The sequence below is a fragment of the Manacus candei genome, unplaced genomic scaffold, assembly GCF_025592945.1.
Source record: "Manacus candei isolate 608988 ecotype Guabito, Panama unplaced genomic scaffold, ASM2559294v1 h1tg000067l, whole genome shotgun sequence".
NCBI classification, from domain to species: Eukaryota; Metazoa; Chordata; class Aves; order Passeriformes; family Pipridae; genus Manacus; species Manacus candei.
In genome coordinates this window covers 9186875-9214494 of record NW_026138115.1, presented here as the reverse complement: position 1 = coordinate 9214494, position 27620 = coordinate 9186875, and the positions used below count along the sequence as shown (strand labels likewise).

Below are 27620 nucleotides of genomic sequence, written 5' to 3'. Positions count from 1 at the left end.
GGGCTCCCTGAAAGGGATTTGGTTTGTAAACCGAACTTCGACTGTTTAAGGAGCTTAGGGACTGAGCTTAGCATTGCCTGTGCTCTGGACAATTTCTAAACACCTTTTGCTAGGTTTAGGTGTTTTTATTTGCTTTGCTGGAAGCTGAGTATAAATTTTTGCATGAGATTCTGAAGTTACAAGAAAACAAAGTGCTCATTTCATTTAATTTCATGGCTGGGCTTCACGAATGAAGATTTGGGAAGGGCACTACCCATGTTTGTTACAGGCGCATTGGTGGCTAAAAAGACCAATATGAGATAGACACGTCCGGTTGCAAAAGGCACAGCAGAAAGACTCCTTAGGTGGTATATTCTGCAAGGCACGATTCTTTCTGCATTGTCTTGTCTCCTCGAGAGTGACCCTGTGTGCTTTCTCAAAAACATCAGCAGCGTTATAGATGGTGTGTCTCCAGACCTCCCGACTGGAGGCCAGAGTAGACCAGTTATGTTGATCAGTATGGCCAAGGCTGAGATGTTGTTTCAGGGAGTCCTTGTATCTTTTCATCGGGGCTCCTCTCTTGCAGCAACCAGTGGCAAGTTCACCATAAAGCAAGATCTTAGGGAGGTGGTGGTCCTTCATCCTGGAGACGTGCCCTGCCCATTGCAGCTGTGTTCTCGTCAACATGGCTTCTATACTTGTGACTGCTGCCTGTTCTAGAACAGATGTATTGGTCACATAATCTGACCAGTGGATGTTTAGGATTGTATGGAGGCAGCGTTGATGGAAGCGTTCTAGGAATTGCAGGTGGTGGCGGTAAATGACCCATGATTCAGATCCATATAAGAGAGTAGACAGCACTATGGCTCTGTAAACACTGATCTTGGTGCTTTTCTTCAAGTGTTTATTTCACCAAACTCTTTTATGAAACTTTCCGAAAGCACTCTATGCCTTTGCTAACCTGTTCTCTATCTCTCTGTCAATCTCACCATCCGAGGAGATGATGGTAATTAAACTACTGGACTGATCTGAGCTCTGATTCGCCAATGGTGATATGGGGATGATGGAAGACTTCCTGAGGAGCCGGTTGATAGAGAGTCTTTGTCTTCTTTAAGCTGACTTCCAGCCCAAAGAGCTCAGCAGCATCTGCAAAGCAGGATGTTAAACACTGCAGAGCTGCTTCTGTGTGGGCAACAAGGGCGGCGTCATCAGCATAAAGCAGCTCCCAGACAAGATGATTTAAGGTCTTAGTGTGGGCCTTCAGTCGCCTTAGGTTGAATAGGCTTCCATCAGTACGGTATCGAATGTAGATACCATCATCTTCATCGAGGTCTGCCGTGGCCCTTTGGAGCATCATGCTGAAAAAGATTGTGAATATGGTTGGTGCGAGAACGCAGTCTTGTTTCACACCATTGGTAATTAGAAAGGGCTCAGAAAGTGCATTGCCATATCTGACTTGGCCGTGCTGATCCTCGTGGAGTGAGATGATCATTTTAAGGAACTTGAGGGGACAACCTAAACGTTCCAAAATCTGCTCACAGTATCGAAAGCCTTGGTGAGGTCAACAAAAGTTACATAGAGACCTTTGTTGTATTCCCTACACTTCTCTTGCAGTTGTCTGAGAACAAAAACCTAATGTGTTACATAATGGGAAAATCCACTGTAAATTGCAAGATGTCTGCGGGCCCCTTATTTCCTTTTCAAGTATATGGTGCTTATCTTCCTGTGAGCCAGCAGACTATAGGAAATGATCTAAATTAATTACTGACCATACTAATGACAGGAAAGTGTGGCCAGGTGCAGTGTCCCCCTCTATACATGTTATGTTTTTAGTACAATAACAGACTTGATTGCATCTGCCTCCTGTCTTTGTAATATACTATCACAACATTTAAAAACATGAAAACTTCTCTTACTTACCAGAAGTCAGGCTCAGGAGTGTAAAATATGTTGAAAAGTGTGAATTGACTATAATCTGTAAGTGAATGACAAAATGAGTTTTAACTTTGTTCTTATTGTAGTCTTTCTGACAGTCCTTTTAAGCTTTTTTCTTCCTTTTTTTCCCTATATGTCGACTGCACTATAAAGGCATTTTAGTACTAACTCAAGTACAGAAAATCACAATCACATGTGCAGTGCCTAGTAGCTCTGTTCTTGACTGTGTTGTGCTAGATTCTGCCAGACAGAAAAGAAAATGTTCTTGCTTGCGAAGAACTTAAAAATGCATATGAAAGGAAGAAGCAGGTGGATAGACAGCTAGGAAGAGCAAGGTATTATTGCTTGGTGTGCCAACGATTAGTTTTATTTTGTTGTTGCTTTTTGTGCTTTGTACCTTTTCCTGAAGTTAAGTAACTGACAAAGCAGTGCATCAGTGACTTTTCTCCTCTTGCTTCGAAGTTGGGAGTTCCTCACAATGTGTCTCTCCTCTGTGGAGTGTCTAATAGTAGCCTGCCTCTGCAGTATCAAATACATTTTGGAGGAAAAGTAAACCCATTCTACACTGATAATCTTAGGAAAATCTTCTTGGAAGCAGCCTCATTTTCAGACATTGGTGACTTTTCAGTAATGATAAGTACATTTTTAAAAGACTTGATTTTTATTAAAAGAAAATGGAAATACTATGTATGTGTCAAATACGGGCTCTGGAAGAAGTTTTGCCTTGATAGTAATTCTAGCACTGTGAATTTGCCAAATTCCCTGCTAACATTCCCTGCTATCATGTGTGCAGCTACTGACTTTGCATTTGATATATTAGGATCTGGCAGAATAAACAACGCTACAGATCTGTCCAGGCTTCTTGGTAGCAGAAAGGAGAGGATATTGGGTGTGGAGACAGACCAACTACAGAAGGAGTAAAATAAATGATAATGATTCAGAGCTCTCCAACTGTTGAATTTCAAAGTCTTTATAAAGGCAGGTATTCTTTGTTCTCTTTTAAGGATGGTGGAATTGAGGGAAGGCCAGTGTTCCCAGTGCAGCTGCCATGGGAATTACTATAAAAGGCTGTTGAGTTTTGCAGAAATCGCTCTCCTGGTTAGTACTGGCTCAGAGATGGGGGAGTCTGGTTTCTCCTGTGTCGCAGTACAGAGCAATAACTGCTCAGCTGCTGCCAACGCTTCCTTTTAGCTAGTCCTTGTTAGCGGAGAGTTTGTGGTAATGGGAGTAATTAACACACTGGGAGTCATTTCTGTGTCCTGGAAGGGAACAGAAAGCCATCAGAGCAGCCCTAGACATGATTGCTCTGCAGGGTTATTTTCTCTCTTTCTTTCTTTTCCATTGTGCTTGGGTTTTGATTTTTCTTCTTTGTGTTAAGAAAGCTGGAGAGCTGAAATGGTCTGTAAATTGCAGTCATGCTGAGCCTGGGCTAGGTAGGCTAGTTAAAGGTCACTCTCCTGGACTAGATGGCCTCCTCTTGTGGGGTGGGGAGAGTGTTTAAGTAGGGAGTCAGGAGATTCCTTGTGGGTTTTTTAACCCTTCTTCTTCCAGTGTAGATTTGAAAAGCTCTGGTTCTAAGCTGTTTGTTTAAATAGGTGCAGGGTGTAAAAATGTCGAAGGGTGATTATGATAAAATGTTAACCCTTTCAACAATCAGATGACTTTCCAGCCTGATGGGTCTGAAGTGAGGCTGTGCTGCCATAGCCCCATGCTGCTTTATGCACTAAGCACTTTATTAGCTTGCTCAAATCCCTTTTGAGGCTGCTGGTGGCATTTCAGCTGTGTGTCTTGCCAGTGCAGGTGAGCTCAGCTCCCCCATAGATAGGTGCCTAGTTTGGGTATTACACAGTGTTTCTGGAGGTGAGCTCCAAGGTTACACTTGTCATAAGCAGTCATTCTTGCCCTCCCTGAGTGAGAACTAGGAATGGGGAGAAGAAGGGGAATGGGCTTAAACTGATTGCAAATCACATGCCCAGGTACCAGGAAAGCAACCAGCCAACCACTTACCTACACATTACAATTTATGGTGTATGAATGTGCATGTGCATATGCTAATCCACTACAGGGAAGCAAAGAAAAACTAATTCTAGCTTTATAGTCTAGGGGTTTTTTTACTTTAAGAGGATACTCTTGAACTGCAACCCCAGACCCTTTATTTTCCTTGCCTTTTGCTTGATACAGTTTTTTTACCACTGTGTCCTAGGGAGCTCTGTGCTGAATTTAGGTAATAATTGGGTAACTCCATATCTACTTTCAAGAAGGAAAAGCTAAGTCTGCAATATATGTTAGTGGTGGGAAGAACCAGTGAACACAGGAGAATACATCTTCTCCTTGGGCTTGGAGTGGGGCAAAGGCATGTGTGGTTCTCACAATGATGTTAGAGACTGGTATGAATATTATATCCCTGGAAACTATCCAAAAGAAGTCAACAAGTTCTCTGTGTCACCCCCAGTCCCTAATTTTAAGATATTGGCCTTCATGTGCATGTTTCTCTACATCCAAGATAAAGCCCTAAATCTCACTGTTTCCTCTTCTGTTTCTCTCCCTGCAGCCAGTAAGCCAGTAATGTAAGATCCCATGAAGTTCTGCCAACTTCAGCAGGACCTAGATGTGTTCAACTCTTTGCAAGGCTAATCCCCATTTTCAGTTGTATTTCCAACCTCTTCACTAAGCAGAGCCCATCTTATCTTACCCCTGACCCCTCTGAGCAATGTAGTGCCACCAAAGTCTCCCTTGGTAAGAGAATCGTAGAACTGTGTGAAGATAGAAGCTGTTTGCCTCTATCTTCATCCTAGTTCTTTCAGCTCAGCTCCCCTGGCACCACCCAGAGTCCTCTCCATCCCAGCAAGGGGATGATGCAGTGTCCAGATTTATTGCTGAGATGCAAATGCTGCTAGAGGAATTAAAAACTAAATTAATCCCTGTGGTTTTCTCTAGTCTCTTGAATTTCAAACCCTCCATGTCCCCTCTCAGTTCTCTGTAAACATCTCACCATGCATCCTTGCTGAGGATGCTGTGTATGGGAGGATTTTTGTGCTTTTTTTTTCCGCAGCGACAGTAGCAACTCACAGTTTTCACATCTACATTTTTCATTGGAAGGGTTATTTTTTTTTGTTATTCTTTCACCCTTTGTTTTTAGCCACAATTCAGCTGGGGATAGACCAGGCAGAAAGATTTCCACATAAGAGATAGGGGGCTCTGAGGAGACCCACACTTAAAGCATTAGCCAAAAGGAGCCCATTGTTCACTAGGGAACTGGATGAGTGAAGACAGACTGTATAAATACTATTAATTCGCCATTTCTCTGCTGCTAACAAGCTTGACTTTTAATATCAGTTATTGATTGTGAATTTTACTGGATTATTTTGGGCAACATATGTCATAGAGCTGTAATGAGCTGATTGCTGTGCTTCGGGGCAATTGTGGGAACACACATGGACGCAGAGCCAAATTAGGATCCTGTTTACCCCTTCCTAAAACTCCTCTGCTTCTTTAGGGCCAGGGAGATAAAGAAAGCCATTGGATTTTGTTTATTTTACAGTGAAGGCATGGACAAAAGTGAGTTCCCGTGGGGTATTAATACATGGACCTTAGGTGACCAGTGCATATTTTTCCTTCCACTCGAAGTGTGACATAATGAATACTTCCAGTTACGGAAGGGAGTAGAAAACTGGGGAGGCTTGTAAACCTTTCATATCAGTGTGTTGATGGGATTTTGTCCAGCATCCTGATGTGGAATAATAGGACTTCCAGCTTTGCATTGGGCTGCAGTGGCAGGGAAGGGAAGGGCTAGCAAGGGAAGCTAGCCTATCTTTGGCTTAATCTAACTCTCTTCTTCTTTCTGCACTAGAAATTGCTGAAAATTACGCTTTCAAATACAAATAAGTCCATCCCCAAGCAATTAGCAACCAGAGAGGGAGGTAGTGGGGGAGGGAGGGCAGGGAGTGACAAACCCATCTCCTGCAACCTTTCTGTGCAGTTGGGTAAATAAGCTGCGGAGCAGCACTGTGCCCAGCTTTTCACCCTCTTTCCTAAGCAGGTCTGTTGCGAGACGTTTTCAAAGATATTAACCCTGCATACAGAGTGTGCCAGTCAGTAATTATGGAAATTAGTTGGCAATTAGATAATGTCACTCACTCTCCACATACAGCTGATAAGCAGTTGAGAGCCACTCCAAAGCAAGGGCGAGACCCCCTCTGTGGGCTGCTGAGCAGATGGCTCTGACCCGGCATTAATAGGCTGCTGTCAAGTTTGGGAAAGTGTGCGGTGGTTGGGTAGCACTTGCCCATGGCACGGCGGTGGGGGGGCCTCCCTTCCCCAGCTGGGGAACTTGTGCAGCTCCGTCGGTCCTGCGAGTGGGACGTTTCAATAATGCAAGTGGGTGTGTTTCCTGCGGTGGGTTTTGCGTGTGCGAGGTGCTGAGCCATCTGTTCAGTGTGCAGGTTCCTCGCTGTCGCAGCTCTCGGCCGGGCCGGGGAGGCAGTACAAGCTGTTGGAAGTGCAGTGGAGTTAACTCGCTTGCTGGTGTCCATCATGAAGTCTTCTTTTGCAAGATGTGATCATGCTGTGACAACGTTTGAGATTTCTCAGAGTTAAAATATGTAAGAAAATAATCTGGGATTCTATAGTTATTGTCCCAAACTGTAATGTATTGCTATGGTAGCAGTGTGCTGTATGAGGCTGCTAGGGTAGTATTTATGCTAAAAATAAAATGGTAAAGCAGAAAATTATTCATTCTCAGTGTATCTTGGAGAATCATTGTGAGAATGGGTGAGGCACACAGAACTGGTGTGTCAGGATTTATTCTCTAGGTTAGGATTCAGATCCTGCCTGCTGCGATAAAGGGCACTGGGTCTTCTGAGTTTTTCTTGAAGACCCTGCTACTATGTATTGAGATTTGCTCTCACAGACTTTACTGTGTGAGACACAAAACTGGAATAATGGGAAGTGCCGTGAGTCAGGAATGACGTGTGATGACAGAACTCTGGAGGAACCACAGATGGCCCCAACCTGTTAGTGGCTGGGTGTGGGCAGCCTTCCCAAAATCTGAGCTGCAGTGTCTAAAAGGCAATGAAGCACCCAGCAGTGACACCTATATTTCATGTTTTTTGTGTCATCTTCCTCTTCTGAAACAGAGCAGGCACTGTCTTCTTTCAAAACAGCTAGGAAGGGATTGCCTTGGCTTCTCTCAATCAAAACAGAGAGGGATTGCCTCGGCTTCCCTCTTTCAACAATGCTATTCCTATTTAACCATTTCTGCCTGGTTTCCCTTTTTAACTGTGCCTTTTGTATTCTCCTGATGAATTTGTATCGTTACAGAAATCTGTACCACAGAGGTAGCCTACTCCCTTCACTGTAACTTTGAAATAACCCAAGGATTGAAGCGACCCATGGAGACCGAGATTCTTTGTGTGTATAACACAGGGTTTCAGCAGCCTGGGGTTGGGAGAGATTGGTAGGCATTTTGGACAGGTGTTTGAACTGTACATGGACATACACATCTCAGCTGTGGTTATCTATCATGTTCACACCTGCTGCTGCTGTGATTTACAGCATCTTTCACTGGTTATCAAAGAGTTGGTCTTTTAAAACAGGTAGAGAAATGTAGTAAGACTGAGGGCTGGCTTTGATGCAAATTGTGCAATTCACCCTGCCCAGGAGAACTTAAAGGTTGGGTGAGAACTCTGCTGCATTGAATTCTCTGTGAGTGGTTGATGCCATACTGGGCTTGTCTCCCTTCTCAGTTCAGGGTGAGCATAGAGCTGTCTGATGGAGCAGTGAATTTTGCTGTGGTGGTGGTAAATGTTTCAGGGAACTGTGAACCTGTGAGCTGTTGGAAGCACATTGCTGGCTAATTTACACACATTATGATATTCCTGTTCCCATCTCATCAGTAACTCCAGGCTTGGGTCATCACTTTTCACACTTACCTTCCTCTCACTCTATTCTCCTTCTCTGTAAATCATGGGCTATTTTAGTGGATCCTCTAGGGAGCACAGAGAAGAAAGGTAAATAAACAACAGCCACATAATTTTTTTTTCCAACTGATTTTTCAATGCCCCCCAACACCCCCATCAGTTGAGCCAGCATCATGATTATTTGGAAGACAAACGATTTGAGCATTTGGATCTGTGATTTTTTTTTTCCATTTTACACCTCTCCTAACACCTCCTTTTCCCTCCTTCCATTATTATCAGCCAAACTGTTAACAATTAAAAGGAATTATCTTCCCTCTGGTTTTGACTTGATTTTATTTGTGTTTATAGCAGTTTAGATAACACACTCCACTCAGGCAGCTGCAGGGAACAGGCCTGGTTTCCACTGGGCACTGAAAGCTCACATTTCTCTCCAACTTGCGGGTTTTCTTTTAATTGATCTCTTTTGTTTTCTAAGTGACTTGTTTTTTTCATGCTGGCTAAATTTATCAGACTGACAGCTCTGGAGACTTATGGCTTCTGCAGGTTGCTAAGGCAGGCGAGGCTGTGACTGGGTGAACTCTCCCCTGGGTTTCCTAGTGGTTCTGCTCCAGCTCGACCTCTGCCCTTACCAAACAGAAACTTTTCAGCACTGACTGTTTCTGCAGTGTCTGTGGGCCTTCTCCTTCAGAGCAAGGTGGGCAGTGGGGATGAAAGGCATCTGCTGTGAGCAACAGCAGCCCAAACAACTCTCATTGTCCACAGCACAAAATATTTTTCCCTCACAATATTTGTGTTCCAGTTTGTGAAAGCTGTGTTCATCCTGGCTTCTGTGAGGCTCAAGACCTTGATTCTCTCATCACCTCCTTTCCTGCTTTGTATCTATGCTAATGTTAGCCATTCCCAGAGCTGTTCTTGTGCCCAACCCATCTTTGTGAACAAACACATCTGTTGATAGAAAACTTACTTTCCTTTTAGGTAGACTTTTCAAGGAATGAGCTTTGTGCTGTCTTCTTTACCTGTCACTTAAAACATCCTCCTACACTAGGCATACAGTCACTCGCATGCAAATATTCAGAAGTGAGTTAAATTCCAGTGTTAACAGATGTAACTCAGAAAAGGCAATTGCAATTGTGTGCTGTTAGTTAGGGGTGAATTTGGCCTTTTTGCCAAACAACTAGACCGGGGTAAGTGGTTAAGTGTTTAGACAGTTCTTAGCATCTAAGCTGCAAGTTTGCTGTCATCTAAGCTGCAGGTTGCCATATATAATTTACATAGCACATGTTTCCAGGTTGCAGAGGTCCCTGTTGGAGTTTCTGAAGTGTATGAGACATGTAAAGTAAAAGCAGCTATTGCATGACAGGCTGACAGCAGGGTTGTCTTCTCTAATGCTTGCTTGGTGTGCTAGAAAGCATAATGAAGGCAATGGAATGGGAAGTTTGAATAATGTCTTCTCTCGCCCTGTATCAGCTTCTAAACTCTAAGGAACTCTGGTCTTTGCCCTAAGCATTTTCATGGGAAAGCTCCAGCACCATTTCTCAGTTAAGTCAATGAGACTGCATCCATTAATAAATGTTAAATAATATGGTGTGTCTTTACATTGCTCAGCATTGTTATGTGTGCAGATCACTTTGTGAGTTCTCTATTAGTCCTCTTAGTTTTTAGAACATAGATGTCCCTGCTGCTTTGGAGAACTGCATAGCCAATTGCAAGCATGAAGGAGTGTCTAGAGTATCAAGAAATGTAAATGAGTTATTGCACAAGATGTTAATAAGCTTCATGGTAAAGATATGGTGAGTAATAGGACTAACTTCTCCCTCCCTTTCTTCTCTTGGCCCCACAGGTCCTGCAAGCTCCGTGAGTGCCAAGCAGTGAGTTATGGGCTGGGTATCCACCAGTGCATCATGAAGATTGACTTTATTTTTGCCCTCTTGAGGTTCACATGCTTTATGAATTCACTCTCTCTTCTATCTCACTGCCACCACCGTCAATATTGTCATCACTTCTAGAAAACAAGAATTTTAGGCTTGGACTTCAGCTCTGCCTTTCCTTACTTCTGGAACACCAGTATCACCTTTGTGTTCTACCAAAACAAATCACTGTGGGTTATTTTGCCCACCATCTGGAGAAGTCTCTTCATGTATCCTGTACTTCTGAGATAAAAGCCTCTGAGTCCTAAAGGATAATTGAGATCTTTCCCTGCGGAGGAGACATTTCCTCTTGGTCACGTGAACGTGCTCACTTTCCACTTACTCTCCCACTCTGTCACTCTTTCTGCTCTCCTCCTCTTCTCTTTGGATTTAGCACTTGGTATTGACTGCTGGGGTTCTCCTCCCAGTAGTGTGGCTTCTGTTTTTCTCCTAGGGAAGAGCAGGTTGAAACAATGGGCTTCACTCTGCATTCTGTCTACTTCACCTTGAAGGTGAGTTTGCTGCTGGGCTCCTTGCTGGGTCTCTCTTTGGGTCTGGAGTTCATGGGCATCCCCAACCAGTGGGCCCGCTACCTCCGCTGGGATGCCAGCACTAGGAGCGAACTCAGCTTCCAGTTCAAGACCAACGTCTCTGCTGGGCTGCTTCTCTATTTTGATGATGGTGGTGTCTGTGACTTCCTCTGTCTGTCCCTTGTTGATGGGCGCATCCAGCTGCAGTTCAGTGTGGACTGTGCAGAGACAACAGTTATCACAGACAAGCAGGTAAATGACAGCAACTGGCACTTCCTGATGGTCAGCCGCAATCACCTTCGGACGGTGCTAGTGCTGGATGGCGAGGCCAAGCCGGGTGAGGTGCGTCCACAACGCCAGTATATGAATATCGTCAGTGACCTTTTTGTTGGTGGAGTCCCACTGGACATCCGTCCTGCTGCCTTGACTCTCGATGGTGTTCTGAGTGAGCCTCCATTTCAAGGATTTATCCTGGATCTGAAATATGGCAACTCTGAGCCACAGCTCCTGGGTAGTCAAGGGGTCCGACTGGAAATGGAAGGACTTTGCTCAGAAAACCCCTGTGAAAATGGTGGCACTTGCTTCCTTCTGGATGGCGAGCCACACTGTGACTGTTCAGCCACTGGATATGCTGGCAAGCTGTGTTCTGAAGGTAAGAGAATACTTCCATGCTTCCCATTGATCTTTACATAATCCAAAGAGTTAATTTGTTATTTAGCAGGGCTATGACGGAGTTCTTATTCCTGCTTGTGGTTATCAGAGGAATTAAAAAGTTCCACCATTCCTATTTCAGCTGGAAGTAATGAAGTGGGAGTAGATAGCATGAACAATTGCAAGAAGCACCTTTCTGAAAGGATGCTGCATTTGTAGCATGGACAGATTTTCATCATCATCATTCATTTCATCAGCAACTTCTTAAAAAGGGTAGAGAACATAATTGGTAAATACAGACGTACCCTAGGTTAGTGTTGGTAAAAGCAATGGCTATTCCACTACCCTGTGTCCCTGAAAACTGATTGAAGTGTCAGCAAACAGGAACCATGTATATATGGCTAATGTAACTGATTGACACGGCATTGCATATGTTATTTGATGTTGGCTGTTGCTAGTCTGTGGAAGCCCCATGCTTCCCTTGAATTGCTTGCATACTAATTGCTGAATGGCACCTTGGTTGTTTTAGCATCCTTGATTAAATTGCTTAAATTGCTTTTTAAATTGATCTTAGTGTTGCAAAGAGAAGAGGGATTTGTGTGTTTCTACATTGTTTCTACTCTCTTATAGAGTTTGAGTCTGAAAGTTTTAAGTCATGCAAACCCCATGCTGAAGTGTATTTCAGGGTTTTTCCCTTAGTCTTTAGCAGTGTGATGGTAATTAACTCTGTATGTGCAGGAGACTTAAGTAAGTCAACTGGAAGTCCCAGTGTGAGTTTGAGAATCTCATCACACCATTTTTTGTGACATTTGGCATTAAACACAACAGTTTAAGCCAAAGATTAAACCTGGACAAGAAGTGTCCATTCTCAAGGGAAAAAACCCCCACCCTGAAATTTTGTCAAAATAGAAATACTTGCAATAATGTATTTTCACAACTAACATTTGTTTACTTATTTTGGCAATGAAACTAGATTAACCGGAGTTTAGTATCTAGAATGTGAGAAGTGCTGAAAATAGTCCTTATACTCTTGATATTCAAACCAAAAGCCCTACAGCTTATGTTTGCAGTATAGATGGAGAAGCAAATATGTTTTTATAGGAAGGGAAGGTTTGAAAAATAGACATAGCATCCATATGTACATTCATTTTCAGGTCATTTTAATGATAATAAAAAATTTGTCTTTATATCCAAACAACACAGTAACAGTACATGACCATTAGACAGGAGTTGTGAGCCTGTGAAGTCCTGAACACCAAAATTCTTTCTAGCTGTTTGCTCTGAACTGATTAGGTCCAAACTAATAATGAGCCAGCACTGTTTTCTGTGCTTGAGCCATGAGTTACATGGGGCTGTAGAGACTGCTGGGTGTGACTGGGCAGTTCAGGAGCTGGGCCTCGGAGTGTTTGCTTAGAGAGCAAACACACCTCATATCTAAATGCCAGTTATGGTGATAGAAGATTTAAGAACAACACAGGCATGTGGACCCTGAAACATAAAGTTATAAGGCTCTTTCTAGTGATGGGCCATTGGATCCAGACTCCACGGGAGCTGCTCAAGGCATAACTGCATGTGGTTTTCAGTGAACATCTTGAGAAAAGAGTGTAAGTGAGCAGGAATTCCATGTACCTGTGGGGCAATTGTGAGAGCTCTAACCAGGGCTCAGGTGGTGGAGTTTCTGCATTTCCTGGATGGGTGGAACAATCTGAAATCCATCTTCTAGTGAATCCAGGGACATTTCTGTTGTAGACACCATGGATCAAGCAGTGCTATTGTTACCTTTTGAAGCTGTGAGTCACCATTGTTGTTTGTTTCCTATAGTGATTCATCAGTTTCCAGCCGAACCTTCTATTAAGGGTGAGCAAAGAAGTTTGTCACGATGTGCCTTCTTAAGTAAACATTTTTAACTTACTCTTAGCTGGTGTCTGTTCACTCTCAGAGAAGATACTGCACAGACGACTTTTGCAATGGATCAAATGTAGAGATTTCCACAGTCATTATCTTGTTTGGTTCTTGTTTTCTCGTTTCTTACTAAATCGTGTATATTTGGTTTACATTAGAATTTTATAATCAACCTTCTTTTATGACTCCTTTATGCTGTAGCAGTGGTGATTTCTTTGTGTTAAATGCTGTCGCTGAAAAATGTTCCACTGTCTGTGCAGATTGTGAGAAGGGGAAAAACAAAAGAAAAGCTGTGTAGTAAGTGGAAACAAGCAGACAAAGAGAAGTGGCAAGAAAACAAAACAGGTACAAATTAAGTTTAGCTGCCTTTTTATCTGACTTTGAAAAATACAACAAACTCCAAAGATGTTGTCTTTCAATTCTGTGAGTGTGGCAGAACCTCCACTGATAAACAGTAGGATGTGGCAGGAATGGCACAACTACATACAGGCACTTCCCGCCTGTGGCTTGATTGGCCATTAAACAACTTGTATTTTCTTTGTTTGCTTTTTTCCCCCCAAAGAGATTGAGATGTTTGTTGTCAGAACTGTTGCTTTTGTTTTGTTTTCTTATCCTGCCTCTGGATGTTTGCAGAAATAACATGGTTATTTTATTCCTAGTCTCATTTTTGAAAAAGATGTGCTCTTTCAACCGGATATCAACAGCTCTCTTTTTGGGGGGATCCTTAACTCCGTTACAGTATTTACTAGTCTGTAGTCTGTGTGCGGATTTTCATTTTGTCACCAGAGTTGGCTCTTATACTGGGAACTGGTGGGATCTGATCAATAACAAGTTCTGTTTGAACAGCTAAATGTGATATGTACTTTTTTAATAATGAGTTCTTTTGACAGTGTCCAGGCCATTACTTGGCTATTGACTGATACCCATGCCTGCAGATAGTAAAACCACAGCAAACTTGTTTATTCTGTGGCCAGAGATATAAGAAATAAATAGAGAGTGGAACCTGCTGATTCTGTAGTGTGACGGATTGAAGCTCCATTTACAGTATTAGGGGCTACTGTAAGTCCAAGTGCAGTTCCAGTTATAGTGAATGCCAACAGAGAACAACCACTCCATATTGAGATAAGACTAGGAATCCTGTCTGGAATGTGCCCCCAATGTGCAGAAAAGCTTTTGGCACTTCATGTGCATCTGGAGTTAGCAGGATTGTGTCTATCACGGCAGCCACACGCCCAGATGGGTAGCTGAGCAGGTACGATTTCTGTGTCTGAGTTTATACAGTGGGAGTGCAAATGCGTGCACAGTTTGTAAGGGTTGGCTGTTTTGAATAAAATGTGAGACTATTTTTATTGCAGTTGGAGTAAACTGGTTCATTGAATCTGACAGCTCTGTAGGGTACAAAGGATGGCTGATTTGAGTAGCAATTAGTTTGTATGTTTCTGGGCAATGGTGGCATTAGACGTGAAAGCTGAACTCAGAGACATCTTATCCTCTAATAAACCTCATCAGTCTCTGTGGGATCAGGCTGCTGCCAAGAGAATGATGTTCCTGTAGAATTTGAGCAGCACAGATACATTTATGTTGCTAGAAAAAAACACCAACAAAACCTTCCCCATGCAAATTTTGCAAACTGAACTGCTGGAGAAGCCAGATGAGCATGTTCCTATCTGCTCATTCAGGATCACGCTGTCAGTCTGCAAGAAATTTTCTCTTTCTCCAACACTGCTGTATTTTGGCACAAGACTTCACCCCTCTTCCAAGTCTCCTTCTGGACTTGGTGAGAAAAGGTGAACAGAAGATGTGCTTAGAAATGACACTCACTGCTTGTAGTTGCAGAACCAAGATGTTGATGTGATCACCAACTTCACAAAGCACCATGCTGAAGCCTTTGTCTTGCCTGCAGGGGCTGTTTCTAAACGAAGCCTGAATAGGGGCTTGATTGCACCTCTTCCCTTGATTACAGAGCAAGATTTCCTGGGGATGCTGCCTGCTGAATGACAGAGGAGCCCGTTGCTCTGTAATTATCACACTTTTAACTGCAGCGGGAACAGATTTTTCTATAGTCCCTCAGCTTCGTTTAAAGTGACAAGTTACTGCAGGATTTATCCTCCTCCTGCCCCTTCGCAGCAGCCCAGTCTTGGCTGTATTTGAAGGGACTGCTTAGCCTCTCTTGCAGTCACTGTATCTCCCTTCCAGCCACCCTAATCTTTATAATACGGGGGGGGGGGCTAGTTTGGCCCTTTATCATGAGCCTGATGGTTGCACTTAATTTGCATATACATTTACATACATTTTGTAATCAGAAACAAATGAACATGACCACAATATTTGCTTCCATTTGCATATTCCTTGATAGATGAATATAAATTGGTTTTTGTTGAATTCACCAGCAATAAACAGTTGCAGGCCCTTTGTTTGGTCTTCTGCTCTGCTGTTGTAGAGGACAGCAGACAGCTCTAGGACACACTTTGGAGGAGCCCGGATCTTCACTCACCAGTGCAAAACTCTAGAATTGATGGTCTTCAAGGTCTGTGGAGTAAATATTGCAAGGGGCAAATCTGCTGTTTTATGTTACTTCTCATGTCACAGCACTGGCCATCAGGCAGAAAGTGGTAAGAACTCTGCTCGTGACTTAATTTTGCAGCAATTTGTTTTTCCTCCTCTCTTTCTCTTGCTCATTCTTCCTGGTTTAAGTTCCTTTGGTCATATTTAAAATTATAATATTTTTTCCAGTCTGGTTGTAAATTTTTTTATGTATTGCCAGATGAACACCAGAGAAAGACAATGTGTTAAGATATTAATTGATGTTTATGTAAAGTGCTTTGAAACTCCAAAGTGCAGTCTAAGCACCATTTGTTATTCTTAATGATTAATATTAATACTGAGCGGGAGCCTCAGAATTTGAATTTGTATCCTACATACCCTTTCACAGAAGATGCCTAGGACCCATGTTCCTTCACTAAGCATAGACTGCCTGCAACTCCAGAGCTAGCTGGATTTGTTTTGTGGTCTCCCCTGCTTTTAATGCAGGGGAGCGTCAGGGAGATTACAGGACTCTGCGTGGCGAGTGCCATTGATTCAAATAGTCTATCTGCAATACATGCTGACAGCTATATTCTTCTTGTTTCACCCTCCTGTATTATAGATGACCATGAGACTACAATCCTTTTCTGCTTGATTGCAGATCAGCTGCAGACCTCAGGCAAGAAAGAAGTTAAAGCTCTCAGTTAGGCAAGGCTTGGACATCTCCTCTGATAAAATGAAGCAGGTGGTGGTTGGGTACAAAGGAGATTGCTATTTGGTGTGAGGTGGAACTGGTAAAGAGCAAGAATAATTTGTGGACCAGGAGAGAGTAGAACTCAGGGGGAAAAAAAGGGGATCAAAATGTTACTTTATAAATAGTAACCCATAGTTCATACAGACTGTTTACATCAGCTGTTCTGTATTGGTTTTACTTGCCTGATAGTATAAGAGAACAGTTCTTGGTTATTGCAAAGAGTAGATTTGAATGGGCTGAGCAAGCTTCTGGAGGACTAAATCTAGCTGGAATCTGGATACCAGCTTTCTCTGTCAGCCCATAGACCAGCCTGCTGTCCCATAGACCAGACTCTGTCCCATAGTGTGAACAGCCAGGAATTAAACTGGAATTTTTGGGCATTGCTTAAGAAAGATTGAAATGAAAGTAACCAATAATAATTATGAAAGTGAGCAGAGTCAGAAATTTCTGATTTGGACTTATGGTTCAGAAGAAAGGTTTATTTTCTTTTGGTTTTGCCCTAAAAAAAGGGGGGGGAGAGTTGATTTATTGTTACTGTACAGGCTTCTGCTGAGCTGGCAGCTTGTCATAGAGGTCAATCAGCAGTAAATATAGCCCCAAGCAAGACAGCACATGCTGTAGCTGTTGCTTTCATCCTTATTGCAGTATGGAGGTGTGCACAGCATTTGCCACAGGGTAATTTTTGTTATGTTTTGGTGGAAAATGGAGGGCAGCAATCCTCCCAGATACCTTTAGGATGCTGGAAACGGCGCCACGAAGCTCCGGGGAAAGAATCGGATGAGGAGCACATCTGTCCAGCACACTCTGTCACTACTAAGAGAAGATGCGCCTCTGCACGTCGACCTCAGCAATGAGTGTTTCCTGGTGCAGGAAAAGGTGGTAATCCATGTGATGAAATGGTAGAATGGCCACTTGTCCTGGGCCAACTTCTGATTTCCCTTTACTTCTTGTTTCATTGCTAACCCACTTTTAACTTCGATGGACAGAAAAGCTTCTTTCTCTCCCTATAAAAAGCAAGGCAACTGCCATGTTATTGCTGTCTGGAGATAGCAGTGTGGCTTCTGGGTGTGTGTGTGTCTCTCCCATAATCCTTCATTGCAGACAGGCTCACTGCCATTGTACACCTACCCTTCTTCCATCTGTGAACAGGTCCAGGAGCTGGCAAATGGGTGCAAAACAGCCCAAGGGCTGAGAGAAGTAGATATGAGGAGGGAGGGAGGACTGTGGATGTCACAGTCTACTTGATGCAGAACTGGTTTGTATTTTAATGTGTTTGCTGTGAAGTAGGGCTGGGACCTAAGTACACTAGATTCATATTCTGTGTTGCTGGCACCATTGCCAGTTATGCTGTGTCAGCTCTCCAGACCCTGTCTGTATGTACACTTGTTCACCTCATTATTCTGTAGATACCAAAGTATACCATGTAAAGAAAGTGGAGTGGGGCAGCAGGACTTGAATGGTCTGGTCTTAAGAGTGTTAGCACCTAAGAGGCTAATTTCCATTTCTGCCACAGGCTTTCTGTGTCCCCAGAGTGATTTGCTGGCAGACTAAAAGACTCAAGACTGAATCAATTGACCTTTCTTTGCAGGGGATATGTACCTGGTTACCCTCTGTGTCTCAGTTTCCATATCTGAAATATGTAGCCAGTGGGGCTTCTGTACCTCCAGGTATTAAGAATCCCATATGCTTCTGTATGACAGTGATAGAGACATATAAATATCTTAGCATGACAATCATGAACACCCTGTAGGATGACCTGGTTTGATTGTTTTTTAACTTGGCTTGCAGTTGGAAATTAAGGTGGTTTTCCTTGTTAAGTGTCCATCCTTGAGGAGCACTCATCTTTTTTTTCAACAGAAATCTCCCCATTTCCTGCTGCTGTGTGCAGTGTCACACTATGAGTACTCAGACTCTTCCCAGGCCAGGCTGCAGTTGTGCTGGTAAAGACAGAACCTGAGCAGCAGCATAGCCTCTTCCCTGTCGGTGACATGGAGCAGATGCTGCACTGCAGGGTGCTGGTCAGAGCAATGAGAGAAAGAGAGCTTTTGACTTTTTTTTTTTTTTTTTTGTATCTGACCCATGTACTCCATTGACTTCCCCCAAGTGTCCTCTGCCATGAACCACAAATGCTGATCAGATGCTTTTCCTTGTACAGTGACCCACCTCTGCCTACCTGTCTGCATTGGCACTCTTCCTGCTGTGGCTGCTCATTTCAGCCTGCTGCTTTCACCCTCCATGCTCTAGACTTGCCTTGACCTTGTGCTGTCAGGAAGAGCAAAGAGAGCAAAGAGAGCTTAAAGGGTACCCGAGCAGAATGGCAGAGATTGCACTTCCTCTGTTCCTGTATGAATCATTGCATAAAAAGCAGGACAGCAGAGAAGAAAGCCCACTGGATTGTTTCTGAGTGTTTAGTTAGCACAAAGCTGGCAAGTGTTTTGTGGTTCTAAGGCATTGAAAGGGTGGGTAAAAATCTTCTTTCTTTTCCTCAACTCTCATCAAAACAACTCTGCTTATTAGATACAGCAGGTGTATTTGTAACTGGCCTGCAGTTTGCAATGTAGGCCAAGGAGGAAAGGGATACTTGGCTTTTGGAATTTTGCTGTGAGATGTGATCTTCCTCCTCTTACTCATGGAATATGACTGATTAAGTAACCCAAGTGGATATAATGGACTGGGTTTGGCTCTGAGTATTTGGCAAGAGACCTTTATCAGAAAGGAAGAAGCAGCTCCTTGGTAGATGTAGAAATTTGAGCTGTACGTTAAAACCAGGCTTCAATCTCTAATGCTGCTGTCAGGCCCTGTAGTTTGCTTGGCTGCTGCATTTATTCAGAATCCTTTCTTGGACTCTGTAATCTCTTGGGTGGATTTTCATTTCTTTGTGGTTTGTTGCCTTAATACTTGAGAAAAATGACACTGAGTTTTCTAAACCTCTGGTGTGTCCCTGCAGGCATGCTTTTGATTTTCTGGTCTTTCCTGCTGCTTCCATCTTGCAAGCCTGGCTTTCAGGGTCGGAGTGCCTCTCAGTACCTTTCTTTTCAAGGAAATATAGGAGAAATCCTTGGAACTAAATGCATGTTTGTCCACTGAGACTGGTCAGAAACAACAGTTGGGGCGGAGATGGCTAGCAGTAAAGAGAGTGGCTTGTGTTGTGATCTGCAAATTTCATAATTCAGTGGTGTTTGCAGCTAAATTCCTTAAGTTCCTTTCTGCATATGGCTGAAATTGCTTATATTCCCCAAAGATTGTTTTTAAATGGGGAAGAAGTATATGTAATAATTCCTTAATAAATTACTGATAAAAAAGATCAGGGGAAAAAGAAAAAAGTGAGATATGTGAAGAAGAGAGAAAATTAAATTGCCTATCTAGGACTACCTAAAAGAAAAAAACTGGGAAAATATTCAGAATTTCTGTGCTTTTATTTCTGTCTTTTACCTTTTTCTCCGTGGCTTCTGTGAGACCTGCCGTGGGACTTGGTTTAGTAGGAGGCAGGGGGCAAATGGACCAGCCTGCATGATGCCTACCAGATCTCTGGTGTAATTGGAGATCTGTGCAGGTCCTTGTAATTCACATAGCTTTGACTTTTAAGGAAGATAACAGGAGATGGATGAACATAAAAAATTATGGATCAATATATTGCCATCATGAAGCAGTAGCATTGTTATATCTCTCAGGATAACCAGAGCTAGAGGTATGTTTATATTAGTGTCAAAGATTAGGTGCAGCTCATACAGGCATATCTAGCTGAAAATTTGACAGATTAGGTACTGGTAGCTATGCGATCACAGCAACTTGGAAGGTAGCCATATGATGATATTGTTAAGACTATAAGTTTGTTATTGTTTAGAAGACCCTCTGATTAAACAGTGGATGCTGCAGGAAATGGCAAAATCCTCCTTCAGAGTTCCTCTAGTGGACACTGTGGTGTTGGAGATCTGATTTTATTTTTCTTCATTGAATAAAGTAGGGCTCCAAATTGTAATTTAGCTTGCTGACTGTCTTCTCCTAAATTCTCTATTTTCCTTCATTGCTTTAGCTGAAACGCTCAGTTGTGTCTCAACTTGCATCTACGACAAATTCCAAAGCTTGCTGGTTTTTTTTATCTCCAGATAGGAGACCTATATACCTATATACATTATCTCTACTTTGCATCCTACACAGAAATGTATCTGTAAGGCAGTCTGGTGTTTGCCCGCCCTGTCTTGTGGCATGTTTGAACGAAAGATGCGTGGTTACTTTTTGACCAGCTAAGACACATCAGAATCAGACAGATTGGAAATGTTTTACTCGTGAGAAATGGTGGTTTCATTCAGATCAAAATATTTAGAAAAAAAATACTGATTTGGCTGACAATCCGCAGAAAAAGCGATGTATTTTTATTTTGTAGAATTTCTGAATTCTGACTTTGTTTAAGATGTAATCTATATCTATTGCGCATATAATTGTAGCTTATTTTATAACTTACTAACATGATTATTCCTAATATGGACCTACTACTCATGAACTGCAGTATATCACAAAAATGTTAAAGTGTTTTAAGGAAGGGGCATATACTCCCACACAGACCAAATGGCACTGGACTCAACCCCACCATGCTCCAGCTGTGGGAACTGTTAGAAGTGGAGGCAACAGGAGACTTAAGCATAGATTAACTTGACCAGAGAGGAGAACAGTTTTCTGGCTTGAAGACACAAGTGGAGCCTGGAGCACAGGTAGGGTGATGACCAGATTGGTGCCCTTTGAAACCTCCCAGGAGAGGAGAGTGGTGTGCAGCACTGTTATCATATCAGTTCATTGGAAGTGCTAGATCTATAGCTACTGCTGTTTGTCAAGAGCTCCACTAAAGGAAAGGCCCAAGGAGTAATTTGAGTGGACTGGACTTGAATGAACTCTTCCCAGTTTGCCTTCTCAGGTGTGCCAGTATCATTGAACAGTGCAGTCCCTCAACAGTGACAGTGAAGGCAGCAAGGCTGAGTATATTAACGAAGAACTACAGCTGCTGATTGGAGGGGCTAGTATTGTCAGCAGTTTGGTCTTTAGCTTTTTAGTGTGTTGGATTGAATCTCAGTAGTTTACAATGTAGCTGGACCTAAGGACTGGTCAGCAGGCATTCCCAAAGAAGAGCATAACAAATACCTCTCTGTACAAGAAATGCTCTTTGAAATGCAGCCAGCCCAAGCTGAGATTTGGGCTGAATGAGCAGGGCTCTGCCTATGAAAATCACTTGGGATCTGCACTGGTATGGCATGACAGCCATTCTTGAGCTCTGGGATGTTTTCCTTGCCATTGCTAGTGTGGGAACTCCTAGTTTGCCCGAGGCAAAAGATAACTGAACCAAAGGACTAAGTAACAGATCCTCTGTCTCGGGAGAACAATTGGCTGTGACTTCAGACCTCATTTGTCAGTGGTGCTTAATTATAGCCCTGCTACCACTTACAGTGGTGGTCACTGCTGTATTGTAGGTCTATTTAGTACTCCCTCTGGTCTTAAAAATCTATGAATCTATATCCCACTATTTTAGGGCATTTGTAACAGTCTCCACTAGTTTTCTTCCAGAGCTGAAATTGCTTAAGTTTCCTCTTGGTTACTTAACAAAATATTGGTGTTGGAATGCTGACTAAAACAATTTAAACCCCTTTTCAGGTCTGGGAGTGAAACTAAATGTAGTTTTATCATGGTTTGAGATAGCCCCAAAAATCTAATTCCCTAGTCCTAGCCCCCTGTCACATTTCAATCCAATGTGAGATGGTTTTTTTTCCAGACAAAACACACCAGACTCCAAATGGGGAAAGGGAATATATTACAATGACTGTACAAATAAATATTATAATACATTATACACACGATCACAACTATCTCTACCATGACATAAATATTTACAGTGGATCAGATCTCCTCTCCCCTCCAAATAAAAGTCCAGGAGGGAAGAAGGACAGATCCCTTCCAGTCTCTAAGCAGGAGTATCTTCTACAGCAGCAATCTGTCCTCTTCACATGCATGCAGCAGCTGATAGCTGGATTTCTGCCAGCACTCATGAGGGGGTATCTCCCTCGGCCACCCGTCTTCAACGAGGGTCTTCCTCTGTGGTCTACGTCACCCCAGACAAGGTCGTTCCACCACAGTCATATCACAAGATGCAGGGGGGTCTTCGTGACAGTCTGGTATCTTCGGAGATTCAAGCTCTTGCAGGGCCTCTGTGCCCTGCCTCAGGCTGGCTGCAAGCTTCTTTGTAGCTTGCAGCAAGGGAGGGCTCCAAGGTCAACCTCCCACCCACTGTCCTGGCTAAGCTCTCAGGCAGCTCCTCTCTGCAAGTGCTGTAGCACTCCAAGGCTCTTTCTAGTAATAGTCCATCATCTTCCTCTTTTCTCTGAGGTCTCAAAGGAGTTTGGGAGGGTCTGGTTCAGTTCTTACCTCCGAAACTCTGTAGCTCTGCTGCTGACTCTTTCTTCCAACAACACTGTGTCTCTCCTGCTTGGCTGTAACACCTCTGCCGCATCTTATCTTTTCTGGCTCTCTGCCACCCCTCCGGTCAGTGCAGTTCTGCTGCTGTTGCTGCTGCTGCTCCTCACAGTGGAGAAACATCTCCAGGTTCAGCTACAGACACTTAGTCCAGCTTAACACTGTTCCAAGTCTCCGTAGCCCCCAACTGGGGCTGGGGGGCCCCGGAGGCCCCAAGGGGCTCCGAGCTCCTTCCTCCTGGTCTTACAACATGGCTACTTCTTCTACAACCACCAAACTACCACTCTTCTCTTCCGTTTGCTTGTGGTATGTTTACATTTTGCAGGAGCACCCATTGGACAAAACTTCAAAACTTCCAGAGGTTACCACTTTTTCTTAGCTTCAGGGGGAAAACTTAGTTCAAACCACTACAAGGTTACATCTGGGTTAGTTTCCATCCTTACAGTTGTCCAGCTGTTTTTTCCTTGTGCACGGCTCTGCTGCAGTGTTGCTATGAGAACTGTTTGAACTTGCAGATACAGATGTGTCAGGGATAAGCTGCTCTGTAGTAAATATATCAGATGTGCAGATCATTGCATAAAATGTTTTGTTGCACATCTGGTCCCATAAATAGTATTCAACTTAAAATTAACCTCATACACGAAGTTCTCTTCAGTCAGGCAAAGCTTTCATTCATACTGATGGAAGATGTGCTTAACTATGAACTAAAGCCAAATGTACTTAGATTTGTTGATCTTGTCAGTTAAAAAAATTACTTTTAAGTCACCTTGGAGCGTCATGACTGGTCTGGAATTCAAAATAGTAGTTTTGATAATTTTACCTTCATATCGTATTTATTCAGTCCATTTTCACCTCTAAAAATTTGGCCAAAGGTGCACATTACTCTATGAGATTCTTTCCTTCCCTGTGTTTGCCTTTAATATTAATTTTAATGATCTGATACTGAACTAAACTCAAGACCATTCAAATGTTCATCTTTTGAAACTGAGTGAAAAAGGAAAATTAATGACAAAAATCCTGTTTAAATGTGATATTAAAGTTGTGAATTTCAGAATTAAATGGTAGTACCTGCTACAATCAAAATGCCGCATGGCAATGTACTTCAGGCATCCCGCACTTGAATTGTGTGCAAGGCAGGAAAACAAAAGAGCTAAAATGCTGTCAGTTTAATAATAAATTGTGCATACATGTGGCACATTTCATCATAGTACTCCTAAGCATCTCACAACTACTGATAAATCAGTCAGCCTTCACATCACTCTACTGCATTGTGAAATGCATGTTATCTCCGTTTTACTGATGGCAAAACTGAGAGGCAAGCAGAATGTGAATTATTGAAGGGTATCAAGTCAGAAGCTGCCTGAGGTGGAATTGGAATCCAGAATGCTAAATCCTAAGTATTAAACAATATAGTAGTTTATCTAGTTTTATCCAAGTGTGCTGGAAAAGCCACAGAATACCGTGGCTTACACTGAATGTGAAGCTTTGGATTTTAGGAATTCTTTTAAAAGTTTCAGTTGATTGAAATTCAAAGAAATACGTATTTTTATTCTTTCTGATGGAATGGATTGTCCATATCCAAGAATTTCTGTCCTTTGGGGCTGTTCTTGCATAACTTTGTCACTGAAACAATCTTGAAACAGCTTGTTCCTTACTTCTTGCCAGTATGCTGCCCTACTTGGGCTATGCTTTATGGATTCTCCTGTTTAGTTTTATAGTTAGTAATGAGGAAAAATAGACTTGTAGCAATAAAAATTTTAGCTGTTTTGTCCCATCTGTGGTTTATGTGCACTTTGATCCAACTTTTCAAAACAGGATCCGATTCTTTTAAATGTTTCCAGTAGAGAACGGTTTATAATTTTACCTAAAATATCAAAATGAAACATTAATTTAAAATATTTGAATACTTTGCTGAACATCCCCTTGGGTGGGAGGTGAGTAGGAAAAGTGTACTGTGTAAATGTACTGTGATCTTACATTGCCCCTCCCTTCTGAATTTCTGCAAACCTGCAAAGGTGATACTCTCATGTAACCTTCTCATCATGTCAAGCTTTCATTGTCAATAAGACAGTGAGTTTTACTGGAAACTTTGCTCCAGAGTGGAGTGGCTCCAACAAACCACTGAAGGCAGGACTCTTTTGTGCTAGACTTCCAGCTGGGGGATAGAACTGACTATATAGACAGTATTTCATATATGATGGAAATAGAAGAATTTTCAATTTTTCTATTTTTTTTTTGGTTTGGTTATTTTTGTAGAATCAATTAGGTTGGAAAAGACCCCTGTGATCATTGAGTCCAACCATTAACCTACCACTAAGTGCTACATCTAAATATTTTCAAAATACCTCCAAAGAAGGGTGACTCAACCACTTCCCTGGGCAGCCTGTTCCTGTGCTTGACAACCCTTTCCATAAAGAAATTTTCTCTAATATCTAACCTGAAGGTACCCTGGCTACTTGAAGCTATGTCCTCTCATCCTGTCTCTAGTTGCCTGGGAGAAGAGACTGACCTCCACCTCACTACAGCTTCCTTTCAGGTAGTTGTAGAGGGCAGTAAGGACGCCCCTGAGCCTTCTTTTCTCCAGGCTAAATAACCTCAGCTGCTCCTCATAGAACTTACTCTCTAGGCCCTTCACCACCTCCGTTGCCCTACTCTGGACATGCTCCAACACTTCAATGTCTTTCCTGTCATGAGAGGCCCAAAACCAAACACAGTACTTGTGGTGTGGCCTCACCAGAACCAGGTACAGGGGGACAGTTACTGTCCTAGTCCTGCTGGTTGCACTATTGCTGATACAGACCAGGATGCCATTGGCCTTCTGGGCCATCTGGGCACACTGCTGGCTCATGTTCAGTGACTGTCAACCAGCACCCACAGGTCCTTTTCTGCTGTGCAGCTTTCCAACCACTCTGTCCTGGGCCTGTAGCACTACATGGGGTTATTGTGACTCAAGTGCTGGACCCAGCACTTGGCCTTGTTGAACCTCGTGACATTGGCCTCAGTGCATCGATTCAGCCTGTCCAGATGCCACTGTAGAGCCTTCCTGCCCTCCAGCAGATCAACATTCCACTCACCTTGGTGTCATCTGCAAACTGACTGAGGGTGTACTTGATCCCCTTGTCCATATCATCAATAGACATATTAAACAGAACTGGCCCCAATACTGAGGACTGTCCACCAGCTGGGTATGACTCCATTCACTACCACTCTTGGGGCTTGGCCATCCCGATAGGTTTTTACTCAGCAATGGGTACACCTGTCCAAGCCATAAGCAGAGAGAAGATCACATGGAAAACGGATTCCTGAAAAGACCTGTTCTTTTTTATCTTTACTCTCTTTGAGCAACTTAAAAAAACCCCAAACAACATTTTAGAAAAGTTATTTCTTCTGTGTTTATTCCCCCAAAATCTCTCCTTTAGACACAAAAATGGTTCCAAAACGTCCCATTTCTAATGTTACACTTGAAACCAAATTTGCCTGGCAAAGAACAGTTACCCAAGTGAGCAGCAAGTTCAGCGTGGAATGGAGGCAGATAGGGCATGATGACCTTGTGCTTATGCTGGAAACAATAACATAATGGGAAGACATGAGTAGAGGATCTTTAACCTAAAAGTGCTCTTATATTTTCTGTTTAATTGTAATATACTGCATTTAACGTGCTGTCCTCCAGCAGATACTCTTTTACTGCGTAGCATACAGGATTCAAATAGAACTTGTCCACTCAGGGGGAACTAACAGTTCTGACCCGGTGCTTATTACACAAACTGTTTAAATTAAATTATTAGAAACTGTAAGCATTACATATGAATTATTTTAGTGCAGTGCACAACAGAATTTAATTGTTGGTGCTGTGGAGAAGCACATCACTGGAATTCTTTTATATCTGAAATAAAACTCATCATCAGAACTAGGCCAGAAGGAAGCAGAGCTAAACTAACAGGCAATCCCAAGATCAGGAGTGACATTTGTTGGTAGCGCTGTCAGAGTGGATCCCAAGATACTCACAGAAAAGCGAGTGGCCAGTCCAGGCTGAGATATATTTGTAGAGCTATTAGCTCTATGATAGATGATTGGAGAGTGGTCCACAGACCTGTAACTGTGTGGATCTTTTCCTTAAATCATTCTGGCAGACTTTTAGAAGCCAAACCACATCTAAACATCAACACTCCAGCTGTTCCTTTCTCAGAGCAGAACCATGAGTTGATTTTTGTAGCTGCTTAAGGTTCTGCTGTTTTTAATACTTTTCCTCCAGCCTCTTGTACCACCCAGGCTTGACCCTGGCTCTGTTTGGCTTATCGCTCTATTGGGAGAAGGAAGGAACAGATAGTGCTCTGACTTCGGCATTGACCCTCGTTCCTCTTGTCCCCAGCCCTGAAGTGGTATATGGAGGAGGCTGATTTCAGGGAGGGAAGGTGGAGTGAGAGAGATGACAGATAATATGAGGAGAAAGCAGAACTGTCAAGATGATCATGGCTGGCAGGGGAAGAGCCTCCTGGTTGTGACTGGCCAGGCCAGCTTTTGCATACTGGCACTAGGAGACAAAGCTGTCTCTCTGAGGCAAAGCTGTGGGAGTCTGGGGGTTGGGCTTTGCAACTGGAGAAAAAGCAAGTGAGTCAGCAAGGGAGAACCCAGTCGTGCTGTGTGATTGTGGTGGGAAGGCTGTCCAAGCATGGAAAATTGATCAGCCTTCAGGGCACTCAGTTGGAAGGTAAAGCTGTACTTCCATATTTGCGTCTTAGTATTTGTCTTCAGCTAAATGAGATGTTCACATCTTAAAGGATCTCCTCCATCAGCATCTGCTTTGAGGGTTCTAAATCTCCCTCCTTTTGATATTTGATTCCCTTGCTGGAGTTAGTCACCTGATACTAGAGACACACTCCTCACACCTTCCTAGCCCTCATCAAATGTGTTCCAAAAACCTTGACAGGTAAAAGAACAATGCAGTGATGCATGAATCTCCTTTTTTTCCTGCAACAATCTTCTTTTTTCTCATTCCTCTGCTCTTGGCTTTAGGGAGTGAAGTCTTCTAGGTCTTCTGATGTCACTATGGGTCCTATTGGGCCTG

General features: G+C 42.9%; 1 protein-coding gene across 21 annotated transcripts in view; it reads left to right on the top strand.

Moving 5' to 3' along the window:
• Positions 1-27620, top strand: part of NRXN3 (neurexin 3) — a 1015491-nt gene that overhangs the window by 64428 nt on the left and 923443 nt on the right. For all 21 annotated transcript variants that reach the window (XM_051806312.1, XM_051806340.1, XM_051806317.1 and 18 more), the window contains exon 2: positions 9673-10921. In XM_051806312.1, coding sequence (XP_051662272.1) covers positions 10213-10921 — 709 coding nt within the window. In that variant the 5' untranslated portion in view covers positions 9673-10212. The remainder of the gene's footprint in view (positions 1-9672; positions 10922-27620) is intronic.